The sequence below is a fragment of the Malaya genurostris genome, chromosome 2 (assembly GCF_030247185.1).
Source record: "Malaya genurostris strain Urasoe2022 chromosome 2, Malgen_1.1, whole genome shotgun sequence".
NCBI classification, from domain to species: Eukaryota; Metazoa; Arthropoda; class Insecta; order Diptera; family Culicidae; genus Malaya; species Malaya genurostris.
The window spans coordinates 253102069-253128952 of record NC_080571.1 but is presented as its reverse complement, the minus strand read 5'-3'; the positions used below and the strand labels follow the sequence as shown (position 1 = coordinate 253128952).

General features: G+C 36.4%; 1 protein-coding gene across 6 annotated transcripts in view; it reads right to left on the bottom strand.

Moving 5' to 3' along the window:
* LOC131429524 (ELAV-like protein 3) overlaps positions 1 to 26884 on the bottom strand; it is an 88979-nt gene that overhangs the window by 5757 nt on the left and 56338 nt on the right. For 3 of the 6 annotated variants that reach the window (XM_058593698.1, XM_058593699.1, XM_058593696.1), the window contains exons 2-5: positions 6811 to 7415; positions 6604 to 6707; positions 6377 to 6530; positions 2651 to 2689 (exon numbers count right to left, since the gene is read on the bottom strand). In XM_058593698.1, coding sequence (XP_058449681.1) covers positions 2651 to 2689; positions 6377 to 6530; positions 6604 to 6707; positions 6811 to 6988 — 475 coding nt within the window. In that variant the 5' untranslated portion in view covers positions 6989 to 7415. Of the gene's footprint in view, positions 1 to 2650; positions 2690 to 6376; positions 6531 to 6603; positions 6708 to 6810; positions 7416 to 21701; positions 21897 to 26884 lie in introns of those variants that run through there. The other 3 variants (XM_058593701.1, XM_058593700.1, XM_058593697.1) reach the window with 2 other exon arrangements.

The following is a 26884-nucleotide window of genomic DNA, read 5'->3' as shown; positions in this document are numbered from 1 at the left end:
CAGAACGCGAGATGTCTGAATCTATACAAGAGCATTCATATAAAAGTTGAGTGGTTCATTTTTCCTACCATTTTCAGAGCAACTATTCCCGAAACAAGACACACGAGAGCAACATCGAGGACCTGTCGTCTCACTGTTTCCCGATCTGAATGCACGAGACACCGTCAGAACAATGACAACGAAAATCGGTAGAAAGGCAGCCAAAAAGTCCAGCAAGGCCCATTGCTGAAACAAGACACACACGAGAACCATATCAGATCTCAATATTTACTACCAAAAGATTCATCAAGTTGGAAGCTAAATTAATTTGCACCGTCACTAACACATTCAATTACGAACGGCAATGCGAAAGCGAAAGTGATGATTTTGAACACATCTTTATACTAGTATACAAATATGCCGTACGAAACAGAGTTGAACAAATTGAACAAATGAAAGAGATGAACAAATGTTTCCACTTGATTTGCGCATTCTACTTTCCAGGCGTATCAGAACTGGCTAAACTTAAAGCAATCCTAAATATTTCTTTATCACAGTGATGTTGTCGTCCTGAAAACGACGGGGTTTTCAACTCCTCATCGTTACGGATGGCAAGCTGCAGATGGCGAGGGATGATTTTCGTTATCTTGTTGTCACGGGCAGCATTACCGGCCAATTCCAACACTTCGGCAGCCAAGTACTCCATCACTGCCGCCAGATAGACCGATGCACCGGTACCGACACGCTCTGCGTAGTTTCCCTTCCGGAGCAGACGATGGATTTTGTCAACTGGGAACTGCAAACCAGCACGGTTCGAGCGGGACTTTGCCTTGCCTTTAACTCTTCCTCCTGTGTGCGTGTTTCTGCGTAAAAATTCCACAAGATGCTGTTAACAGCTCGACAACCAATTCAGTATTACTGGCTGCTGCTATACTAACTCTCTCTTTCATATCGTCTCACTGTTTCCCGTTCTGCGAAGGGGAGGTCCGTACACCGCTACCAGTAGCAGGTATAAAATGAAATGTGATGTGAGAAATAGCGTCATTTAAGTTAAAGCAGCTACTCTGAACGTACGAGACACCGTCAGCACGATGGCACCGAAAACCGGTAGAAAGGCAGATTTGTACCGTCACTAACACATTCAATTACGAACGGCAATGCGAAAGCGAATGTTGAACACATCTTCATACTAGTATGGGGTCGTGTGAAAATATGCCATGCGAAACAGGGTTGCCATATATACAGGTTAATCTGTATTATTATTATTATTATTATTATTATTATTATTATTATTATTATTATTATTATTATTATTATTATTATTATTATTATTATTATTATTATTATTATTATTATTATTATTATTATTATTATTACTAATTATAATTATATAATTATTAGAATGACTCTTGCATACCGAAGATCGTCGATACATTTCAGACCAGGCCATTGCAATTGTCTCGTACTGAAATTTTGAGAAGAATCAGATATCTTCGAAGTTCATAGCTTCGATAAAAATAAACTACAAAATTGTTGTACCTAGCCTCCTATATTAGCAAATTAAAAAGGAATTGTTTCAAGTTTGGAATATATAGTTGTAGAATAGTAGCTGTTTAATGTAACTAATCTGTACTTTAATGTAGGTGCATCGCTTCAAACTCTATTAGTGAAAAAGAGGAAAGCTTTTTTCGTATTCACGGCATCTAGTTATGTCTCTGACATTACCCACCCACCTTTTTTTTACTTTTGACAATGACCAATACTAAAAAAAAAATCTAAGTGGAACTCAATGGAACTTTTTTTAGGCCTCAGTTAGTTTTAACTATTGAAAATCTGGAAAATTATCAAAAATTCAACACATATTTTAAAAACAGCAAAATTTCAATAACCAATATATGATAAAATATTCTAAAAGTACATACCTTTACGAAAAGATTCCATGTTTAAACGTGTAAATCAATTGAGTTTCTCAACCATGCATTGTTTCACCATGGCCATAATGAAAACGAATGCCACGAATAGTACTCAAGATATTATCATTGGAAAATTAAGTTTTTGTCACTTTCCGCCAGATTTTTGAGGTGATTTTGTGAGGACACTTCATTCTATACTGGTTATTGAAATTTTTCCGTTTTTTTTATGTGTGTTGAGCTTTTGATAATTTTCCGGATTTTCAATAATTAAAACTAACTTTAAAAAGGCATAAAAAAGTTCCATCGAGTACCACTTAGATGTTTTTCTAGTATTAGGAATATCTTTTCCTATAAGTATTGTTAAAGTCAGCTGCATTAAGTTACATACTTCACTCGAAACAAGTTTTGATAAAAAAAGTGGTTTTAAAGGGGTTGCCTTAATTCAACTCATTGTGTAAAAATTACAACAAAAATTGTTTCATCATTTTTCTATACAATTTTTAATAACAATTAATTTTTTTTTTGTGTTCTGGACTTTTTTAAACGAGAAAATACATCAAAATGCAGTAGAACATCGTAAACTTTAATGAGCGTTTAAAAATGCAAGTATGAGTGAGTTTCTCATTCATTTGGCTTATCAAATATATGTTTCCACTCAGTCATTGAAAGTTGCATTGTTTCTGATAAAAATTATCCATTAAGGAAAGCCATCATCAAAAGATCGAGAATGAGATTACTGGATACAAAATTATACATACCGGGCGAAGTATCTCCAGAAGCCGAAGCGTACTGTCGTGCTACAAAAATATAGGGAAAAAAACATAATAACAAAATACTGTAATAAAAACTAAACAACAAATAATTATAATATTTTGTATGGTTGCAAAATAAACAATTCAATAATACTTGCGCTTTACGAAAACGATATCGTTGAATATAAACAGAATTACCAAAACCAAAATTATGTAATGAATTATACAAAATCGAAATTGTAATGAGCTACGAGTACAGCGGAAATTTCACAATTAATTTGTATCAAGTTTCATCATGTTTCCTGATGAACATGAACTTAGCGAAGAACCTATCTCCAATAATAACGCGAATAGGTGAGTAATTTGTTACTAATTATTTATGGTGGTTTGTTGCTTAATTTTTATTTATTTATACGAGTGCTTCCCTAGATTTAATAAAGTTAACGAAGCACTCCTTCTAAATAAGCCCGAAACCATATTGAAACCCAGTGCACAATTTGTTTCTAATCGGTGGCTAATTGGTTGCGATGGCTTTGAATTTGTTGCTTATTTTTTATGAGTGCTTTACTGAGTTCATACGAAGTTAATGAAGCATCCCTCCTAAATAGACTTGAAAACAAATTAAAACCCAGTGAATAGTTTGTTTTTAATAAGTTGCCAATTAGTCACGGTAGTTTCGAATTTGTTGCGAAGCCCCCCTCTCAAATAAGCTTTTGCGACTGCTTCGCTAAATTCATATGAAGTTAATGAAAAAAAAATTGGACAACAAATCCAAAACCACCAAAATAAATTAGTAACAAATTATTCACATTTTCGCGTTGCAACAGGGGATAGGTGCTTCGCCAAGCTCATGTTCATTGTTTCCTTCTCAACAGATAATGAGAGGAGAATGGCATTTTGAGATTTTCCATTAAAATCTCAAAACTGAACAGCTTGACAGTCACTATTACTGGGTGTCATTTGGTGCAAAGAAAAAGGTTAATACTTCACCTACTTTGCAGAAAGACAACACCTCGTCAGATCCTTTTATATGCAACGAAATTTCACATTGATGTCAAGTACTTATTCGTCCAAGTCGAAGGGGTTATTTGAAAAAGAACATGATAGTTTTAGTTATTGTGCATTAAACTCGTGGAAACTGGCTGCCGAGAGTGACATCACATCACATCACGATCACATTGCATGTTTTCAGCAAAATGTACAATTGATTTGTTCATTACATACGTTTCCACGAATACGAAAATTACAAGAATGATAATCTCCAAAAGCCCCTCCTCTACTTATTAAAATCACACGGAAGCTGGTTTGGCGTATTCTACTAAGCGCTATTGCTTGCAGCTTGTGTTAAACTGTTACAAAAAAATAATGATGTTTTTGCTGCTGAATATCTAACTATCAGAACATGCTGGATTTTCATCCAATCGAGTAATATTGAGCTGAGCGATTCGAGAAATTATCAGCAGAAAAAGTGGCAAAATAAATATCAATTTGCTTCTATTTAGATGAAACTTTGTACACATATCCGGTATCGCAAACAATTAATTTTACACGGATAAAAAAGATTGATTCGATACAAGACTGTTTTTTTATTAAAAGGGCGAATGTTTGTTTTGCTTGTACTATCTTCGAATCGTTGTCCAAGAAACAGTTGTTAAAAATCAGATAGACACTCTAATCGAATTACGCACTGAAAAAAAACAGTTGAATATCTGTTCAAGAATTAGAAACTTAATCGAAAAAATAAACTAAAATAACACGCTTCTCTATTGTTCTTCTGGTAATATTTCAAACTTGTTATAATAACAAACATTCGGTTCATTGTTTGTTTTTCTTTTCGGTTTAAAAAAGTGCTCTGCAAACAGCATAAACTTTTGGCTTTGTTTGAACACTGCTTGCTATGTTCCCTTAATATTTGGCATGTTCTGACGCTGCCTGAATCGAGCTAGAAGAATGTTCTGGAATCAATACCACTGGTCACTGTTAGTTATCAATCAATATCAATTAGTTAGCAATCGTTAAATAAGTGTTTTGTAAAGCTTCCTAACTGTCCGAGTAGAAATAAATTCCATAATTTGCCACAGAAACCTTTAAGGGAATCTATAGATATATGCAAAATGATTTCTAAAGCTTCAGTCTCACATGAAACATGTCAAATGCAGGTTTATGCTAGACAGCAAACATTACACAAAATACTATCAAACGATTTAAAGCTCTAGCTGGTTTGCTTTGATCAATTGTAATTAACTCTCAATTTCGTAACTTAGCTTAAGAGTCATGAAAGTTTGGATGGAACGCTACGGTATGTCGTTTTCGCCAGAGAAACCTGAAACCAGGGTGAATCTTGAGCGCTTAAGATTAATTTCTAATTTGAATAAGATAAACTCGGCTGATTCGTGTAGTTTTTTTAAAATAGAAAACAGGAATGAGCATTTATAACAAATTACAAACATGATCAGGGTTGCCATGTTTATTATTTTTATTGCAGTAATCTGTGAAATCAATTATGACTTCTCTCAGTTGGCTTTGAAATAATAATTGTTTTAGTCGTTTCCTTGCACTAGATACTTGATTCAGTTTCAGTCCAATAATCTTTATATTCTTTTATTTGCTTTGTAGGGGTAGGGGGTGCAGAGCGGGGACATTTTAGTTTAATGACTATTTTTACTAATGTTTGGGGTTTATTTGTACTATTTAAATGAAATCTTTATTGCTTATAAAAATTTACATTGTCTTTAGTAACTAATTACATGAATAAAAACTATTTTTATCTTAAATATTCGTTACTTTAATTGTTGATAACGATCCAAAAAAATTTTTCTTGCCGTTCGATTTTATATAATGTCTCCTTCAATATCATTTTAGTAAAATTATGTTTTTGGATTACATTGCTTCGAAGGAAATGCATTTAAAAAAAATACGCCCCTTTTAAAAATCAATTTCAAGTCGAATATCTATCTCCATCCGTGAAAAATAAACACTCAATACTGAACCTGCGTGCAAAGTTTCATCCAAATTGCAGTACGTGAAATAGGATAATGTAGTATCCATTTCTGAAATTGCTCAACTCTTATTATTATAAAAGGGTGCCCAACCTCTCAATGTTTTGGTAAATAAGTTGAATTTAAAGATAATTTGGTTGAAAACACCAAAAAAATAATAGGTTTTAGTCTTGTTAAGACTTAGAGCCGCCTTGAGCTAGTTATAAATTTGAACAGTTCCCTAACATGGAAAACAAATTGGAAAAATGACATGCAAATACAACTATGCAATGAAAACCACGCAAAAGCTACCACAGAGAAGGGACGCGAACCCGTAGTAAGCGCCTATCCGGGGAAATTTCATTTCTAATTAAACTATCCTGCATGTGAAAACTCACAGCAGGGTAGTTTAATTGGCAAAACAATTTCCCCGGATAGAGGCTAGCTACGGGTTCGCGTCCTATTTCAACGGTAGCTTTTTCGGGTTTTTATTACATAGTTGTATTCGCATGTCACTTTTTAATCCGTTTATCCGTTTTCCTCGTTAGATACTGATCAAATTTAAAACCAAACAAATGCTGACTTATTCTTGAAAAGTTTGAATACGACCAGTTTTGAGTCACATTTTTTCCTAATGAAGTTTTAATCACATTTCAAGGCTAATGTTTGCCCCGAAATTTCCTTTTGTTATAGTTATTACGAGAGTACATTGCTTAAGTTTAACCCATTTCACAATCTACTCCCAAACACTCACCAGTTATATTGTCACACAGTATGCGAGAGGTGATGATGCGTCCGTATGGGCTGAACAGCGCTTCCAGATCCGCTTGAAGCATATTCTTCGGCAGCCCGGATACATACAGATTAGCTCCCTTGATTGCTTCGGAACTTGGCCGTGCAAATGATACCTACACGGAAAGGGTGAAACCCAGAGAAATTTTTACGAAGCACGAATGAATAACAAAATTTACCGAAACTTACCTTAATCTGCTTGTTCTGCAGTCTTAGGCCGTTCAATGTGCTGATTGCTTTGCTGGCATCCTCCGCTCGTTGATAGTTCACGAAACCGTAGCCTAAACTTTGACCTATTGGTAAAACGACGGAAGAACGGAAAAAGAAAGTAATTGAATCCATCTGTTATTGAACGAAACTTTTCCTCGTTCGGCCTTTCCCGAGTCCCTGACTTACCCGTAACTTTATCTCTAATCAGTTTGCAGCTTTCTACTTCACCGATGCTGGAGAAAAGTGACCGGATCTCCTCCTGGGTCATTTGCTGTGGCAGATAATTGACAATGAGATTGGTTTTGGAGTCCTCCTGGCCTCCGCCACCATTCTGTTGGTTATCCGCAATTCCGTTCGTCATCATGTCAACCTTTTGGTGGGCGGAGATGGTATGCTTCGAAACTACTTCCTCAATCGTTACAAGTGAAAAGCTCCGAGTGGGATGAGAACGAGGATGACGGGGATCAGGATGCCGTGTATATGTAAAAGTTCTAATGCAGTCGTCGGTTATACGCTCCGAAATAGTTCTCTGGGTTCGATAAAAACGTATACGCTGAAGCTTCCCCGTACAGTCAGTTAAAATTTTTTGGATTTCTCTGTCAGTTTTGCCGCTTATTTTCGTTAAGACTTATATTATGTAGTAATACTGATGATAATCGTTCTGTTTGTTCTTCTTGACTTGACTAGCGAAAAGCGTCATACAGTTTGCGTGATAAATTCAGTGCTTGTCGTTTCTACAGTCGCTTCGGTTTCCTCGTATTGTTTCATCAATGTTTGAAAACAGTTCTCCTCTGGGAAAAAAAGTGAAGAAAAAACAACATAAATTACAATAATGGTTAGAGACGTTGTTCAAAATGATTCAACAAATGAAGGGAGACTATGCAATGATTTCAACCCAGATAGCATACCTCTATTAAATTCAGTTTACATACATTGGATCAATTATATAAAGCTATTTTTGGGGTTTGTGCTATAAAGAATTCTTGAACTCAATTTTATAGATTGATAACGAGTAACAAACGGAGATAGATGATGAAAATGCATGAAACAGTAAAAAATGAAAATTTGGGAAAAAGTATCCCTCAGACTCGAACCTTCACCATTCTCCTCACCGTAGGAACGCTCTACCAACTACGCTACTTTGGAATGGAATGTATAGATCTCGCACACTCGGCTTGTGTGCAGTCACGCACAAGTTCATCACTATTTCATCTGTTGCGATCTGAAGCGGTGAGGAGAAGGGTGAAAGTTCGAATCCTTCCTCTGGGTGATACATTTTCGCAAAATTTTCATTGTTCACTGTTCCATTCATTTTCATCTTTTTCTCCGTTTGTTGCTTGCTAGTATAGATATATTGAAAACTGTTTGATAAAAGTCTCTACACTTTCAGTTCACACAGTCCATACGAGCTTGTACAGTCGTATCTTGGGCCGTTTTAGCAATTTTAATCCACTTTCTAAGCATTTTATTTACCTCCTATTCATAAGATTTTCTAAGTCATCATCATGGCCAAAAATGCACCGAAAAAGCCTCATACCATTCTGGAAAGGTCTTTAGAATGGTGCCATGAAACCATATTCTACTCGTATCTTTGTGAAACGTCTCGTGTTATAATGATTGTATTTCGAATCGAATTACCGATCCTTGAACCTCCTTGGTACTCTACGTGTGACGGTTGAATTGGAAATTTGCAGTATTGTTCCCAAAACCTGATGAGACTGCAATCCAATGCAACGCCATTTCAGTCGATCCAATGAAGAAGTCAAATTTATTTCCGAAATCCATGGATGCATTCGAGGAAAATTCCATCCACGTTGTGAAACATCAGAATGATTCAATTATTCGGTTCTTTTTAGAACTAGCGAATTTATCCCAAAGCATAATGCGCCAATGATTTTACCATTGGAATGAGCAAATCCAAATTTTTGTTCTCAAAAATTTCGTCTTTTCGATTGAATTCACACCGAAGCTGTGTGCCATCCGGCGGTATTAATTCAACCAAAAATTGATCCACTGGTTTCCTGTTCCATGTCGTAAAACTCCACTAAAACGGGAGCTCGCAAGTCAAGGTGTATTTCCGTGCCGATGAGTGAATGACTGCAGGAGCCTAAAAAAAGGCAGTCGAAAACGGAACATTTGTGGGCTTTGCCCTTGCGAAGCTCTAAATTCCGTGTCACAGTTAGACTGACTAATTGGAGGTATAAACAGAAAAATAGGTCTATTTTTGGCATATTTGCCGTATAACCAGTCTTCGCCGAGCGATGACTGCATATTATTCTTATTATATGAATTCCATTGGAGCTAAAGCCATCAATAGTAAATTCATTTCTATTTATTTGCTCGCAGACAATACTTAGTTGTTTATAGTGTTAGTTCATCAAGCTGCCAAGAGAAGTGTGATATCCTACATAATCTTTCTTATCTCTTTAGAACACTGACGATTGTGGGTGGTTTGTTGGTTCTTTAAAGCAAAAGGCTTTTGGTAAGGCTTATTGAGATGGTTACGTAATTCACTAAAGTATTTGAGTTTCAAATGCGGGATGATGTAACTATCGCATATTCATCCTAAGAGACAAGACCTCATAAGAAGCGCCGCTGAAAATTCGGATACTTGAAATCTTCGGACGAGTTGGTTAGAGCTGATAAAGACTGTCCCAGAAAGTATAGACGCAACCAAAAACCGCTGCCATTTCGCAATGGTTCAGAATCTGTCAATTTTTTTGAGTGCGTCCTGTTGTTCTCTTCTCTAACCACTTGTGCAGTTGTTTATTCGTTTTCATTAGTTTGTTTCGAAATGCGTGGACTTTCAGCAGAACAACGTCGAAAAATTGTGTACAAATGGTGCACAGAACGCGGACTGTCACTGAGAAAGATAACAAAAATGGAAGGAGTAAGTGAAAAAGCCGTGTGAAATGCAATCAGGAAGTTCGGCGAAGATAACACCTTTGAGGATAAACCGAAAACGGATCGAAAAAAGGTCCTGCTAACCCTCAGTTGGATAAACGTATACTGAAGGCATTCGAGCAAAAGGTTTCAGTTCGAGATGTGGTCAAAAAAGTGGGCACTTCAAAATCAAATGTTCTTCGTGCTAAAGAACGTTTGAATCTTCGAACCTATAAGAAGTAGAAACAACCAAGCAGGCCGAGGGTTCGAAAGCTGTACAATACGATTATTTCTGGAAATTTGAACTGCATAATCATGGACGACGAAACCTACGTGAAACTCGATTACAAATTCTTGCCGGGACCACAATATTATACGGTGCGAGAAGGGCAAGTGTTAGAAAGTGATCTTGCTTCTTGCTACTACTCGAAATCAACAGTAGAATGGTATACTACCAAAAATTTCACTTTTGTCCCAAAAAACATGAATCCATCAAATTGCCCACAACTTCGACCAATTGAGGAATTTTGGGCATTAACGAAGGCACATCTTAGGAAACATGTCTCGGTAGCCGAACAACCTTTCAACAGTTCGAAAAAGAATAACAAAAAGTGTCAAAACTTGTCGCCAAGAAGTCTGTACGGAATTTACTGAGGAACGTTCGCAAGAATGTGTGCCAGCTACAATGGCTAAGTAGCATATGTTGAGAATAATATTCTGTTGTTGTAGTCTAATATTATCAGTATTTCGAATGAAATTTGAATATCTAACACTTGTGAATTATTTACAGCGAAATCAAAGTGCGTCCATACTTTCTGGAACAGTCTTTATTGCGAATGAAAGATCCAGCTGTCAACTAGTAGAATCAAGCACAGGATTCGTTCTTGGGCCTGCATCCAAACATGCCAGCTACTGGCAAAATATTTTTAGCAAATTCTAATCTGAATATGTCAAAATGTCTATTGCATTTTTCAAAGCATCATTGCCGGATTCTCGTCAGAGCTCTGACTGGTCATTGCAAAACCAACCGTCACATGGCTACTATTCAACGAGCTGAGTATTATTTTTCGTGAGTTGCGTAAGTGCAATTGTCACATGTCCCTTCCATGTTCCTTTTATCCTTTTCTTCACATTAGGAAAATTATGAGAAGTTACGACAAGGCATAAATCTCCAAATAACTAGGGAAACGTGCCACTTGAACAAAGTAGTTCTGATTCCTGATTTCTGAAATCAGTTCTGCTGCCAAACAGTTTAGTTTCTCTCGTCCAGGGTTGCGAACGGTACTGGAGAATGACACGAAACAGCAAACATTCAAACCGCGCAAATGACAGCAGTCGCCGATTGTACTTCGCCACGACTGCAGGAGATGAAAAATATCATAGGTCTCATGACATTTTTTATCGTGAATGTTGCCGTTTGCTCTCATCGATAGCTGTTCTAATCTTTTCAATCTGAGAATGGCTAGCCACAATAAACAGTAGCTCCTTCCAATTTCAACAACTTTCGAGAGACAGTCGCCAACAAGGCTTAACTTTGAAATTCGTTTTATGTCGATTCTCATGAGGTGTAGGGGGACATGCACAAGAAAGTCTTGCTTCCCAATGCAGACGGTTTTTCCTTACGTGTTTTGTTGCTCTACACTCCCGTTGGAAGGAAGAGGTTCAGTGAGAAAAGCAAAATAAATGCTTTGACTTCCAGAATTTGGATGCACTTTTTCGATCAAACAATTAAACCCCGTTTAGCAAGAACCAGAATTGTAGAAGTAATAGGAGCGCAAAACTTATTGTCTCTGCTGTAAGATTTCTTGCCTTTGCGTCATATTAGAAAGGCAAAAGCTGCGCTCCTGATACTTCGTGTATTAAATTTATGTAAATAATTGTAATATTTTTGAAACATCTGCATGAACAAGCATTGTGATTGATTTTTTTCAAAACTGAAATTGAACCGGTAATAAAAACACCGCCGTTCGCATTAAATTTATAGCCACAGATCAATCACAGCGGATATAACAGTCCCGTTATGAAAATGTCATGACATTTTGAGCTCGTGACATTCTCGAAAGCCGTGACCAAAAATAAACAAAGCAGCTACTTATCCAGTATGTACCTACACTACCACAAAGCGAACGCTGTGGCTTTGACTGCTGTGAGAGAGTGCGACAAAATTAACTGCTCTCAATATTGCTGTCGTGTGTCGTGGCTCTCATGATTGCGCCAAGCTCTCGTGTCATTGCGAGTTGGCTACTGTTGAACGTAGCAGCTGCGCATATTGTTGGCAGTAACTGTCTTATACTTGGCAACAGTATAAAAAAATGTCAAATTTTCGCACCCCTGCTCTCGTCAGGCGCGGCAACTATGGGGAGGCAAATTTGCAAGAAATATCTTATTATATAACCCTTTTTTCTGTTATCTCCGTAGTTCGTCTTCGTAATCTTTCATATTTCTTAACTAAGTTACTAAAATTTTTGAACTAATTTTCTACAATGTGAAATGTGCTATACTTTCCCGCTTTCGAATATTGGTTATTACTGGAATGATAGGGAAAATATTTGTGATTTTTACATTGTTGCTTTGTTCTAACCTCTCCTTTCCTTTATAAAAATGCTTTATATATAGCAAAGTTCAATGATCTGTAGTAATAATTTTTTGTGCCCCCCCAATATTTCATGGAACTTGCCGCCCCTGGCTCTCGTTATCTCCACCATATTGACTGTAACCTTGTAATGACGCAATATTTATAGAGAACCTATTATTTTAGTTAGTGTAAATGTTTAATTCGCACCATGTGCAATTCAGCAATCATGCAATTCCATGGATGCATAGAAAAAAATCCACACAGTTAAATAAAATGATAAAGTCAATATTTATTAAATCGGCACCGTATGCTGATCTGATGCCGGGAAATATATTTACTCTATTTCTTCCTGCCTTATTTAATTGCATGTTAAAAAAAGATTGTCGTGAATCAGACGTACTATAGAATAGGTACATTGTTACAGTTCTGGAAGCTGAGAAGAGAAAACTTGCGCAATTCTGTGTGAATCTAATCTAAGAACCGCCATCCACACCTGCAATTTTTTATTTGCTTCAACAATATCATTAAAATGACAGCTTTTCAGTTTTTGATCACTATTTCCGATACTATCGGACCCAAGAGCCAGAAATCGATGTACCAAAGATCGGTTCGTTTGGTAACCAGCCTAAACAAACTACCTTTTGAAACAGTTTCGTCAATATACGGGTTTGAAGTTTTAAACACACTTCATACTGTAAGTTAAATGTTGAGACAAAAAAAAACAAAATGTAGCGATTAGTTTCTATTCTAAGATTTGAAAACAAAACTAGCTGAAAAGAAATTTGCATCTAATCATGAGATCATAGCTAAGAATAAAACTCTTTTTAAGTCTAGGGAGAAATCGTGATAGAAAAGTGATTTAGAAAGGTTGGAACGCCGTTGGAGCAATTGTATTGCTTTTCAAGAAAAATACATTGATGAATAAAATAGAAGTTCGACAAAACACACAATGTTCTCTTCGTTAGACCGAGAACATTTTGGCCGACGTGTTAAATTCTAGATAAAATTTTTCATTTGGCAAGCTATTTGCCACAGTGAAAAATAAAACTTAAGTTTTCATTACAAATGAGTCTCGAGTAGAAGCTAGAATACCCGATAAAATACGTTTTATTATTCATCAAAGCATACGAGAGCACGATTTATTAATTTTAGTTGTTTGACGTAAAGCTGCCATAACTAAGTTCAGTTTTTGCAATGACTGAGCGGAAACATATATTGGAGAAGCCAAATGAAAGAAAAACTAACAGAAAAGATGAATTTTTGAATCAGAGACAGGACTCGAACCTGCGTTCTTATGCATTCCGTGCATACGCGCTACCATTTCGCCACTCTGAATCTTGTTTTAGTCACTGAGCGTATCTTGTTTTAGTCACTGAGCGTATCTTTTTCCAAAAATTCAACTTTTCTGTTAGTGTTTCTTTCATTTGGCTTCTCCAATATATGTTTCCGCTCAGTCATTGCAAAAACTGATACGAAAGCAGTCTAGTAAACCTTTTTGAGATTTCGGTGAAAAATAAGTTGAGGTGGCATTATAAGTCCACCATAATTTGCTAATGCACGGATGAGCCGAAGGCGAACCGTTAAACACTTAGTCCTGTAAATTTTTGGCTGGATTTGGCAAACTACACTCGAAAGACACGTCAATCAAACGGCGACAATAGAGTGTGTTTCATCAAAACTGATCTCTACTCACCTAAATGTCCTCAATTTTGCATGATAAAGATACTGAAAACGCCAGAAAAAGTAGCTTAGGATGTATCTATGATAAATAGTGCAGAAAATGACCATCAAAAGAACAGCCTAGGTATTACGTTGCTTTATGTGGTCAGATCCCCATAAATCCCGCTATTCAACTGGACGAGTATAAGAGGAAAACCTTCGTAGAACTTCAATCATTTCTTGTGCGTTAGATAGAAAAGAACTAGAGGTTTTACTCAATTCGTCACTTGCAATAAAAATTTGCATTGTTATTCACATTGGACTGCTGACCTTCGTGATCAAGGCGTATCTAAAAGTCGCCATTCACGACAAGTGACTGAAAACTGTATCCAGCAGTATTAAATAATTTCGTATCAACGGAAAACGCATTCGAATCTGTTCAATAGCAACTGTGACTTTTCTACTTTGAATATCGCTCGAACCGAAAAAGTGGAAAATATTTTCGACATTATTTAGTGACTGAAGCTTTGCATTCAAGGAAAATACTCTTCGAATTTGTTTATTATGGAAACAATACCACAATTCGGTTCTTCTAAGATCCAAAAATCGATACCAAAAAAGTATTTGATTGCTTTGATTCCATAGAAATTCTAGTGCCGGTATTAACGAAAGTCGCACTTGAGTAAATGTACACCGTTACAATTATGAAAGCAAAGAAGTAAAGCTTGCACAAACCAATATTCGATATTAAGAAATGTGAAGTGAGCGAGACAGTTTTCTTCGTTTTCACGTCATCCAGTTATGTCTCCGACATTACCCACCCGGCTTTTTCGGAAAGTGATTTTAAACACCTTCATTTTTGTATTATTTCTTTAAAATAATTCCGAGATACAGTAATTATCTCATTACAGATATTCAGTGTAACAATCTTTACAAGCTCATAGATTTTCAATTGAACAATCTTCTTTATCAGTAGTCTAAAGTCTGGAGACGTAGTTTTTCACATAAGAATTGAAATAATAATAACATGTTATCAAAAAATATTTTATGTATCCTGCAAATGCTGCATATTAGCCAATTTTTTAGAAACTATGTCGGAGAAATCAAATCAACGACTGAAATCAACAAGAACACAATCGAAAATTGCATATTCCTAAACAAAACAGAATGGAATTAGTTCAAGTCTGTATCTGCAACTATTCGGAAAACCACGTACAACTCAACATAATGATAACCTCATATCTTTCAACAACTCAAATCCACGATGATAACAGCCTACCCACTATCCGTGGGGTGGATCCAACAGAGCTATGTGCGGGCTTGACGACACTAACGACGATCAGACGACAGACAACAGGTACGCAGTTTTCCTCTTTGTCGGCTTTGAAAAATATCGATTTACGTACGTAGAATACTGTGGAAAAAAGAGAATCGACACATAATGTATGGCGTTACTAATATTATTAACGCGAGCAACTGCCGGCAATTGTTTAAAAACGTGCAGCTGGCCGGGGTGGAAGACAATTACAATAATCGTTATATCCACATGATTGACTTGTTAGGTTGGTTGTGTTGTGTGGCTGTGCCAGGTTATTACCGGTAGTCATTGGGCTTCCTTCCGGTTTGGATATTCCTTGTTGTTGAATTTGTAATTTCCGGAACAACAACTACAACGAATTGCAAAGCATATTTCGGAATTTAAATGATGTGGAACCTTTGATCGATTACCTTGCCGCTGTCAGACCAAATCGCTGAAACATATCTTTAAGCTGGGTCTTTCCGATTCTTTTGGGTGACAGGCAGTTGTTTTTCAGGGATGAGAGTTGGGACTATTGCTTCGCTAATCTCGGCTTCATTCATTGATTCGTTGTAGCTGTTACTACTTTCAATGTTGTAGGAAGTATTATTATGATTTGTAGGATTTTCGTCTTTACGTCTTATTTTATTAGTTCCTTTGGCATATTATTAAGGGGGTAGGGTCTAACAAAGGTGAATGTCCATAACTTGCAGCTTCCTGCACCTTTTGATGATAGACAAGTTGAAATTTTGTAAAAAAAAACATGAAAAATTTCTATTTCATTAAACTGAAATTATAGCAGCATAGTATGTTTGAGAAAGTTGTGTAGTTTTTAATGATGAAATATATGAAAATATATATACAAAAACTGGTTTTAGGACACCCTTTTCAGAAAATACATTATATCATGAATTACACTCAAGTTATGGGAATAGTAGCTTCAGCAAATTTTGTTTGAAATAACATTCTGAACAACTTTGTCGAAGTAACTTAGCCCCTATGTTGACCATGAACTGAAATAATATTTTCATCTCACTTTTAGGGGGATTAATCAGATAAATAAAAATTGCCAAAAGATGGCGTCTATCATTTCGAGCAACTTTACTAAAGACACTGTACCTCAAAAACCACGTTCCTATCAGTTATCAATTAAGATCGTGAATTTGCGCTTTTGAACCACTGTGCACTGTTTTGAACGTTTATCAACGTATTTTGAAACCAAAAAAGTCACCGTTCTTGACTGGCCGGGAGATTCTCCAAACATGTCCCATAGAGTCATTGCTCTGTACAACATTGAGGAGTAATATTGCGACGAAACTTTTGCTAACTTTTCTTCGTGACTGGACAAGTACTGTGCGCATATGGTATTATCTAACTAGTTCAGCTGCAACTCTTGTACCTTTTCTATGTCGAATCGAAGAAAGATTTCAATCCAACAAGATTTCAATTTCGCTTCTGAGCAATTCCACCACAAATGGCAGATTTTCTTTGAAATTTTTCTTTGTATTTTTTATTTGACTCAAATTCGTAATTTCCGAATCATCAGCCATGTTAACTTTAGCCTCACTTTCTAGAAGGGGCTGAGAAAACATTCCTTGAAAATATTGAACAATCTATTCCAGAAACGGTGGGTCCGATCAATTTGATATTTATGTGCAATGTTTTAGGTAATTATAAGCACTATGTACAAAAAATTAAGCGCTGTTTGAATTTTTTTTTTTTTTGTTATTTTTCAAAAATCTTTTTTATTTTGAAAATAACACTTGATACTCAAATATCTCAAAACACGTATTTTTATATTTTTTGATATGTTGTAGCTGAAGTCCAAAATAAGATATTGTACAATTTTTAGCATGGAGAAATAATATTTGAAAAAGTTACATTTTTTTAAACAATAATTTTTTTTGAAAATCATGAAAATTTATTTTTTATTTTTCAATCAAATTTTATGAAAGAATGTTAGATTTCCAATAAAGAAGATGTTAATCAAAATGTTCCTATAAGCTACCGTTCTCGAGATACAGCGGTTTAAAAAAAATCGGGAAATTTTTATTATTATAACTATTTTGAATGATCTTTGAGTCTTGTTTACATAGAAATAAATTTTCTTGGAACAGTAGATCAATTGTAAGGCAAAAGCTAGTATTCATTCTATGACACGGTATTTTTCTAATAGTAGAATGTAAATTATATACTACCTTGATCAAAAAGTTTCCGGAATTTGTTCAGATAATTAAAAATACTAGATTATCCATCAACATCGATATTGTCCCCTTTAAAGTGGACAGTGGCCATCAGAGCCATCTGCGATTTTTCTATAATCTTATCTCGGATGTTGAAACGCGTTCCACGGAGTGGTTTCTTGAGTCGACCGAATAGGAAATAAGTCGCAGGAAGCCAAATCAGGTGAATTCGGTGGTTGCTGAATGGTATTCGTTTCGTTTTTAGCCAAACGAATATCGATGGTATTGTGTGACGGTGCGTTATCGTGGTGCAAGATCCACGAGCTGTTTGCCACAAATCTGGTCATTTTTGGCGAATTCCTTCACGCAAACGTCTCATAATGCCCTAATAATACTCTTTGTTGGCGATCTGGCCTTGTGGAAGGAATTCATGATACACAACACCCTTGTAATCAATGAAAACTGTTGTTATGTATAGTGACATGAATATAGTAGAAATAAATGGTGTTAAAAAATTCTTCTAGTGAAACATTTCTACTCAACGTTCAAGTGACATATTGGTGAAAGAAGAAAGTTTTGATGAAGGAAGAACAAACGAGCTGTATGCAGAAATTAAACAGCTGGCAAGCAATTTGTAGCTGCGGTAAGATTTCGAAACCCTTTATCACCACTGCTTCAATGAACAGCGAAATATACATCAAGGAATGTTTACAAAAACGACTTCTACCCATGATTCGAAGCCACAAGGATCCTGTTGTCTTCTGGCCAGATCTTGCTTCTTGCCACTACTCGAAATCAACGGTAGAATGGTATACTACCAAAAATGTCACTTTCGTCCAAAAAGACATGAATCCACCAAATTGCTCACAACTTCGACCAATTGAGGAATTTTGGGCATCAACGAAGGCACATCTTAGGAAACATGTCTCGGCTGCCGAAACCATTCAACAGTTCGAAAATGATTGGAAAAAAGTGTCAAAACTTGTCGCCAAGAAGTCTGTACGAAATTTAATGAGAAACGTTCGCAAGAAGGTGCGCCAGCTAGTCTACAATGGCTAAGTAACAAATGTTGAGAATAATAATCTGTTGTTGTAGTCTAATAATATCAATAAATCGAATAAAATTAGAATATCTAACATTTGTGAATTATTTACAGCGAAATCAAAGTGCGTCCATACTTTCTGGGACAGTCTTTATGACGATATATACGGTAACGGAAGCAAAAAGATTACTGAATGAGAGCGGTGTGGATTCTACTTTTCGATTGAGGGCAGTCAGTAGACTAGATAATAATATAAAGGACACTGTTTTGCAATTTTACGAGGATGATGCAGGCATTTGATCAATTCTTAGGAATGGATGGATGGATGGAAAACAAAGCTGTTCTAAAAAAGCTAATGAGCACTGCATTGCGAGAAGCCTACAATCGATTTATGGAATTGAACACTGATATACAATTTGGATTTTCATCCTTTGTTCAACTCCGGCCTAAGAATTACAAACTATTAACAGACTCAGGATTCACAACGTGTGTGTATTTACCATTCACAAAAATGTGAATCTCCTCATCCATAGTTTAAAAAAATATGGCTTATCCAATTAATTGAAAGCGTTTACAAATAGTTTGACATGTCAAAACGTTACAGTAGAATGTTTTTTACGTTAACGCGAAAATTTTATAGATTCAGCCTGATTGGAAAAAAGAAATTATTTGAAGAAATGGATGAAAAATGTATTGATGAAATTATTGTTGAACATTGGGTCATAACTAACAGATGTAATCTAGAAACATGCATAAAACAGAAGAAAGAGCTTTTTTTCCTATTTTGTTCAAAAGTTAGAGAAAATGATACCACTACTTTTTTGAAAAATACCAAAAATAACTTGCAGGAAGGAGGATTTTTAGCTACATGGGATTATCCAGAAAACTACACTTTTTTACTGCAAGATGAAATTCAAATTCACCACTGGAATGCGCAACAAATCACTATTCATCCGTTTGCGATTTATTTTAAGCGAAACGACATGCTCAATCATTTAAGTGCTGTAGTAAATTCCGAAGATTTGCGTCACGATCCTATATCCGTTAACTTTTTTTCTCAAAATTGATTGATTTTATACATTTTATACGACAAGAAAAAATTACACGTGAATAAAAGGAAGAAAATATTTAACTTTTTTAAATATCATTCATCCATTCTAGAAATTAGACAGTGTTTTACTCTGGACTTCAGCTACAACATATCAAAAAATCAAAAATACATATTTTTAGATATTAGAGTTTTAAGTGTACAATACTAAATTATTTGCAGAATTGAAGAAGATACCAAATCGATCGGACCCACCGTTTCTGAAATATATATTATTGAAAAATTTCAAGGAATGTTTGCTTAGTCCATTCTCAAAAGCAAGGCTAGAGTAAAAAAGGCATTACTCTATTATGCGAATTGTATATTTTGGCCATTAAGAATGCATATGCAAAATTTGAGAGAAATAAAAAAATATAACAAAAAATCGACCTCCAATTTCGTATGTTCGTTTTAAAGTCAAAATGGCTAATCGTCTTTATTCACTAGACTGTATTGTATCTTTATGCCTTTCTCATATAGAAAGACTATGCAATCGCTGTGAAAACCTACTTAACAACCGAGCCGAGTTTCATATACCATTCGACTCAGTTCGTCGAGATCATAAAACGTCTATCTGTGTGTATGTGTGTGTATGTGTGGGTATATGTGTGTATGTATGTATGTATGTATGTATGTATGTATGTGTGTATGTTACAAATAATGCCACTCAATTTTCTCAGAGATGACTGAACCGTTTTTTACAAACTAAGATTCAAATGAAAGGTCTTAAGTTCCCATATAAAGTTTCTGAGTTTCATTTGGACCCGACTTCTGGTTCCGGAATTACAGGATAAAGACTGTCCCAGAAAGTATAGACGCAACCAAAAACCGCTGCCATTTCGCAATGGTTCAGAATCTGTCAATTTTTATGGCTGCGTCCTGTTGTTTACACTCTTCTCTAACCACTTGTGCAGTTGTTTATTCGTTTTCATTAGTTTGTTTCTAAATGCGTGGACTTTCAGCACAACAACGTCAAAAAATTGTGTACAAAAGGTGCACAGAACGCGGACTGTCACTGAGAAAGATAGCAAAAATGGAAGGAGTAAGTGAAAAAGCCGTGTGAAATGCAACCAGGAAGATCGGTGAGGATAACCTTTGAGGATAAACCGAAAACGGGTCGAAAAATAGGTCCTGATAACCCTCAGTTGGATAAACGAATACTGAAGGCGTTCGAGCAAAAGAAGAAGGTTTCAGTTCGGGATGTGGCCAAAAAAGTGGGTACTTCGAAGTCAAATGTTTTTCGTGCTGAAGAACTGAAGAATCTTCGAACCTATAAGAAGCAGAAACAACCATAACGTAGTCCGAAACAAGAAGCATCGATCAGGCCGAGGGTTCGAAAGCTGTACAATACGATTCTTGCTGGAAATTTGAACTGCATAATCATGGACGACGAAACCTACGTGAAACTCGATTACAAATCCTTGCCGGGACCACAATATTATACGGTGCGAGAAAGGCAAGTGTTGAACCAGTCCGAGACATCGATTGAAGTCGAAAAATTTAGTGAGAAAGCTATGGTCTGGCAAGCAATTTGTAGCTGCGGTAAGATTTCGAAACCCTTCAACACCACTACTTCAATGAACAGCGTAATAAACATCAAGGAATGTTTACAAAAACGACTTCTACCCATGATTCGAAGCCACCGAAAACATGAACTATGCTTTCCAGAAACAAAGCAACTATTTCGTGAAAAATTATAATTACTTTCGTTTTTTTTCGGTTTATGTTGTTGGTTGAGACGTCAGTTCGCCTTGAGCCTAGATTAACTTTCATAAGCACCCAACGGTAAAAGAGATTGGAAAAGCAATGACGTAACAATTACCAGAAATGAAAATTTACGAAAAGCAGAAAGTCATTCTGTGTATTAAATAACCCTGCATGTGGAACACCAATTGAATAAAACATTTTCTTCGCGATTTGTCTTCGACGAAAAGGTATATTTTTCGTCTGCTTCGCGATTCAGGTTACATTCATAAGTGGCATGCAGAGATGAATTTGAACTGCTATTTCACTGATGGATGGAAGACGAAATAAAAAGAAAAGGATTTACTAGGGGTGGGAAGGGTGATGCTTACTTTGAGCGATAAATCCGGCTCGTTAGAAATCTGAACCTAGATTGTTTTAGCTATTTTTACATTTTTTTATTATGTTGAACGAATATGACGGATCTCGCTCCAACTGTTGAGTTTGGTGATCAGAGATGAGAATGCTTACCATATATGTAAAGATGATTAGTATAAAAAAAAAGAAAACACCAATATTCGATAAGCTATGAAAAAATTTTAAGTCAATTTGTTTGAAACAAAACCGAAATATTTACTGAAAAAAATTAAATTAAATATTAAATATACCTGTAATGTCTGGTCGTTCGTTAATCCCACTACTCAGTTTCACTCGACACACCATCAAACCATAATCGAACGGCGTAAAAATTAACCGCAATAAACAACAATTCCGTTGCCTATCGCGCGTCATTCGAAACTGAATTTGTATACACATAACTGAGCGCTCCGAAAATAGACGCATTCATATTTTCGGCAGTCTGCGCTCGAGTAGTCTATTTTTAAGAACACTTATTTTCTCATGTTTTACGTTCTGTCGTGTCAGGCCCTCGGGATCAGATGTTCGAAGGGATTTTTTGTTTGTTCTACTCGAAGCCCCTAATATTGAGAGTGCAGTTTTGATGCTGCTACTGAAGAAGATGTTCGGAGAAATCGAAACTATGCTAACATTCACAATGAATTGTGTAATCAGACGCTAAAAATTTTTGCCTCATTAGCAATCATGAAACTGTGAATAAGGTTTGGTTTTTCGTTTTGTTTGAGAGGCCCGATTTTGAACAAAAAAAAACACAAGGCACAAGGTTTGGCATCACCAGTAGATGAAATACATGTTAATATGCTAACGCGAGTGTTTCAAACCGACATTAATCCAACGGGAGCGAACTAATAATGCTTTGCGGTAGACTCATCAGCACGTACCCGGAAACAAATTGAGCATGAACGAAATGAAACTATCTTTATAACACAATCTCAGCTCAGCACCACGTTCCTGAGATGTTAATTTAACGAATAGAGGCTTCACTGGTATTGGAAAACGTAGTTGATGGAAAGAAATCATTTAAGATTCAAGATTCACGAACCGTGCAGGTGACCGTGCCCTTGATCATCTAAGATTCACTATTCATGTCATATATAAAAAACATTTGGGTGAAGTGAGATCTGCCCTCTCTGTCCAATGTTGTTACATTCGCTACGAATTTTCGTGTCGCTTCAACAGATATTTTGCCCTTGAACAGTAAGTGAACAGTTTGCTGGAGATATTACTTCTTAGAGTAATCAGAAAAATAAATTGGTTACTCGACTAATCAGATGATTATTGGTACAACCACTCTTATTTGAATAATCCAATAGAGGTGCGTGTAAAGCATGATGGGAAAGTCGATAACTTCACACAACCAACCTTGGTTGAATTCCCATCCCCACAGTGCAAGTTTCTCTGACTCGAGAGGCAAATAACGTTAAAAGCTCTGCAATCGAAATAGAATAAAAATAAATCGAAAAACCACCCTCGTTTAATTTATATTTTCGACTTCAACTTGTCAGTACTCAATATCTGCTCACCGGTTCAAGTGGAACTACGAAATAGCACTAGCAGTTCAATTTGAAAGAGAGAAACCGACATAAAGTAAATTAATTCTGTGCTAACCGCTAAACAACATCCTGGGTTCGATTACTCAATAGGATAAAACAACTTCTCTGGAAAGGGGAAAACTAATCGATTTTTTCTTATCAGAGAAAAACATCCCAATCCATATATATTCGATACTATAAGCGCTCGTCGCTCCCATCACCCAGGTGTGACTTATCTAATCAGGACAAGTTGAACAAACAACATATGGTTTCATCTAGGATACGATATATTATAGCTCATATCCGAGGTACAATTTTGCAGGTTTGAACATCGATAGCCGTTATCTTTCTTAGAGAGCAGAGCATTGGTTTGATCACTTCACCGAAAATCGTTGAGAACACCGTGTTATGTTATCTGTGGAAATAATAATTCTTCACGGATTTGATAAATCTGTCTTAGCACTCGTATTTCATCGATTGCAGAATGGTTCCATTTTATTCTGAACTAACTGTTATCATATATTTCAGAATGTACGTACTAGTCAAGGACCAAATTTACATGAATTTATCGACTATCATGAGTTCAATTCTAATCAAAAAGCCATTATATACTTAACAGATCGGCTGAAAAGTTCGTATCGTTTCTATGAGAGGGCGCCACTAGAATTAAAACCATACCATTTTCAGTTAGTACCAACCTTCAAAAGATACATGTATAAATTTGACAGCTGTCTGATTATTAGTTTGTGAGATATTGCATTTTGAGTGAAGCTACTTTTGTTATTGTGAAAAAAATGGAAAAAAAGGAATTTCGTGTGTTGATGAAACACTACTTTTTGATGAAAAAAAGTGCCGGCGATACCAAAAAATGGCTTGATGAGTGTTATCCAGACTATGCACCGGGCGATGCAACAATTCGTAAGTGGTTTGCAAAATTTCGTACTGGTCATATGAGCACCGAAGACGATGAACGCAGTGGACGTCCAAAAGAGGCTGTTACCGATGAAAACGTGAAAAAAATCCACAAAATGATTTTCAATGACCGTAAAGTGAAGTTGATCGAGATAGCTGACACCCTAAAGATATCAAAGGAGCGTGTTGGACATATTATTCACGAATATTTGGATATGAGAAAGCTTTGTGCAAAATGGGTGCCGCGTGAGCTCACAATCGATCAGTTTTGTTTCATCAAGACAATGCACCGTGTCACACCGTGGAAGATCGCTATAATCGCTGTATCGCCTCTGATGGCAATTATATTGAATAATAAAAACGAATTTTGGCAAAAAAATGTGTCACCCTTCATCCAACACCCTCGAACATCGCTTACGATCGAGACGACAGAAACAAAGACAATACCGTATAGTGAACAATAGAGTATACGAAATGGGCAAATACGATTTACAAAAACCTGAAACATGGCCCTCAAGACCACATTCAATTTGTATTGATTCCAAGCGCTGCAAAGTTGGACCAGCAGCAAACGAAATTGAAATCTTGCTAAAAGAGCGGATGAATTTAGACGTACAAGATGTTCATGAAATAAAGGGTGATTTTTTAAGAGCTTGAGAACTTTTTTAAACAATAAAACGCATAAAATTTGCAAAATCTCATCGGTTCTTTATTTTAAACGTTAGATTGGTACATGACATTTACTTTTTGAAGATAATTTCATTTAAATGTTGACCGCGGCTGCGTCTTAGGTGGTCCATTCGGAAAGTCCAATTTTGGGCAACTTTTTCGAGCATTTCGGCCGGAATAGCCCGAATTTCTTCGGAAATGTTGTCTTCCAAAGCTGGAATAGTTACTGGCTTATTTCTGTAGACTTTAGACTTGACGTAGCCCCACAAAAAATAGTCTAAAGGCGTCAAATCGCATGATCTTGGTGGCCAACTTACCGGTCCATTTCTTGAGATGAATTGTTCTCCGAAGTTTTCCCTCAAAATGGCCATAGAATCGCGAGCTGTGTGGCATGTAGCGCCATCTTGTTGAAACCACATGTCAACCAAGTTCAGTTCTTCCATTTTTGGCAACAAAAAGTTTGTTAGCATCGAACGATAGCGATCGCCATTCACTGTAACGTTGCGTCCAACAGCATCTTTGAAAAAATACGGTCCAATGATTCCACCAGCGTACAAACCACACCAAACAGTGCATTTTTCGGGATGCATGGGCAGTTCTTGAACGGCTTCTGGTTGCTCTTCACTCCAAATGCGGCAATTTTGCTTATTTACGTAGCCATTCAACCAGAAATGAGCCTCATCGCTGAACAAAATTTGTCGATAAAAAAGCGGATTTTCCGAATGGACCACCTAAGACGCAGCCGCGGTCAACATTTAAATGAAATTATCTTCAAAAAGTAAATGTCATGTACCAATCTAACGTTTAAAATAAAGAACCGATGAGATTTTGCAAATTTTATGCGTTTTATTGTTTAAAAAAGTTCTCAAGCTCTTAAAAAATCACCCTTTACAATTCAACAACATGACCTTCCCCCGCAGAACAATGAACATTACGTTAGAGAAAACATGTCGCTGTACGGAGGAATTGTTTCCAACGGAAGGGAAGTGTGACGGATTTTTTCCCCGGTATCCGGCATGGCGTGCAAGTATGACGCAACTACATAAGGCGATTCCATTTTACAACATTTTGGACAGGGCGGGAGACATCCTTGTAAATCGCTAGTGACCAACCAGAACTACGTGGTAACATGTCATTTTTGTGAATAGCCTACTCTCAACAGTAAACCTTGTACGGAAACTGCGAAAAAGACAAGTTCAACCGAAGACGAGGAAACTCGTTCAGCAACGGTAACTGGTGAACCCAGTACTCTTGTTTCAGAAATACTTTCATCATCAAACCAACTAACACATGGATCAATAAGTCCCGAGACTAAAGCAGAGATGACGCTCGTAGTAAACCAGTAACCACGTCTTTCTAGAGTACTAACCTTTGCTTGAAACGGGTCAAAATTTTAAGTCGATCCGACCAGAAACAGCTGAGTTATCGAGTTTGGAGTAAAGTCGTTTAGTAGTTTGTTTAAAAAATGGAGTAAACCGAGTTTCGTGTTTTGATAAAACATTGTTTTTTAATGGGTAAAAAAACCGTGCAAGCGAAACAAATGAAAGTTCTTTTGATTTCATATGGAACTTTGGAATTTCATTGTTTATGTGTGAAATGATTTTACGTTTCGTCTTTGACTCAACAGAGCGTAGCAGTTTATGTTGAACTACTAGCGCGACCTGACGGCTTAACATAAACCACTAGGCAGACGTAAAGTTAATCCTATTTGCAAAACTCTTTTGATACCCCTATTTAGCTAGAATTTTTCATATACAAAAGTAGCAAAAATCCTCGATTTCACTTAGTTCGTTTGTTTTCGAATAATTGGTCTAATAGAAATAGGGCATGAGAGGTAAACCAAACAATTGGAATTACAGCAAAAACTTTGTCTCTATAATCAATATCCAGAATGGAATAATTTTCAAGTTTATTCTTATATCAGGTGTACAACTTTGCTGCCGCCGTTTTCCGATAGGTGGCTGTACCGGCTGAGGCTGGTTAAAATACATAGATGATAATGCCTTTAAAGTGAGTGTGTACAGTGCCTAACGAATTGTCATCGCCGTTTCAGTGACAGTTGTTCTTGTTATCGTATTATTCACGCTCGAAAACGTCTGTTTATGTGCCCAATTCTCGCCATTTGCGGGAAGTTTTACTTTTCTGTTCCAATTCGAAAAAAATGCAACTGAAGCGTATCGAATGCTTTCAGAAATTTACGGTGATGCTGCTCTGAGTAAAAGAACGTGTTGGGAGTGGTTTCAATGTTTTAAAAATGGTGATTTCGATGTCGAAAACAAACATGATGGTGGAAGAGAAAAAAAACTTCAAAAATGAATAAC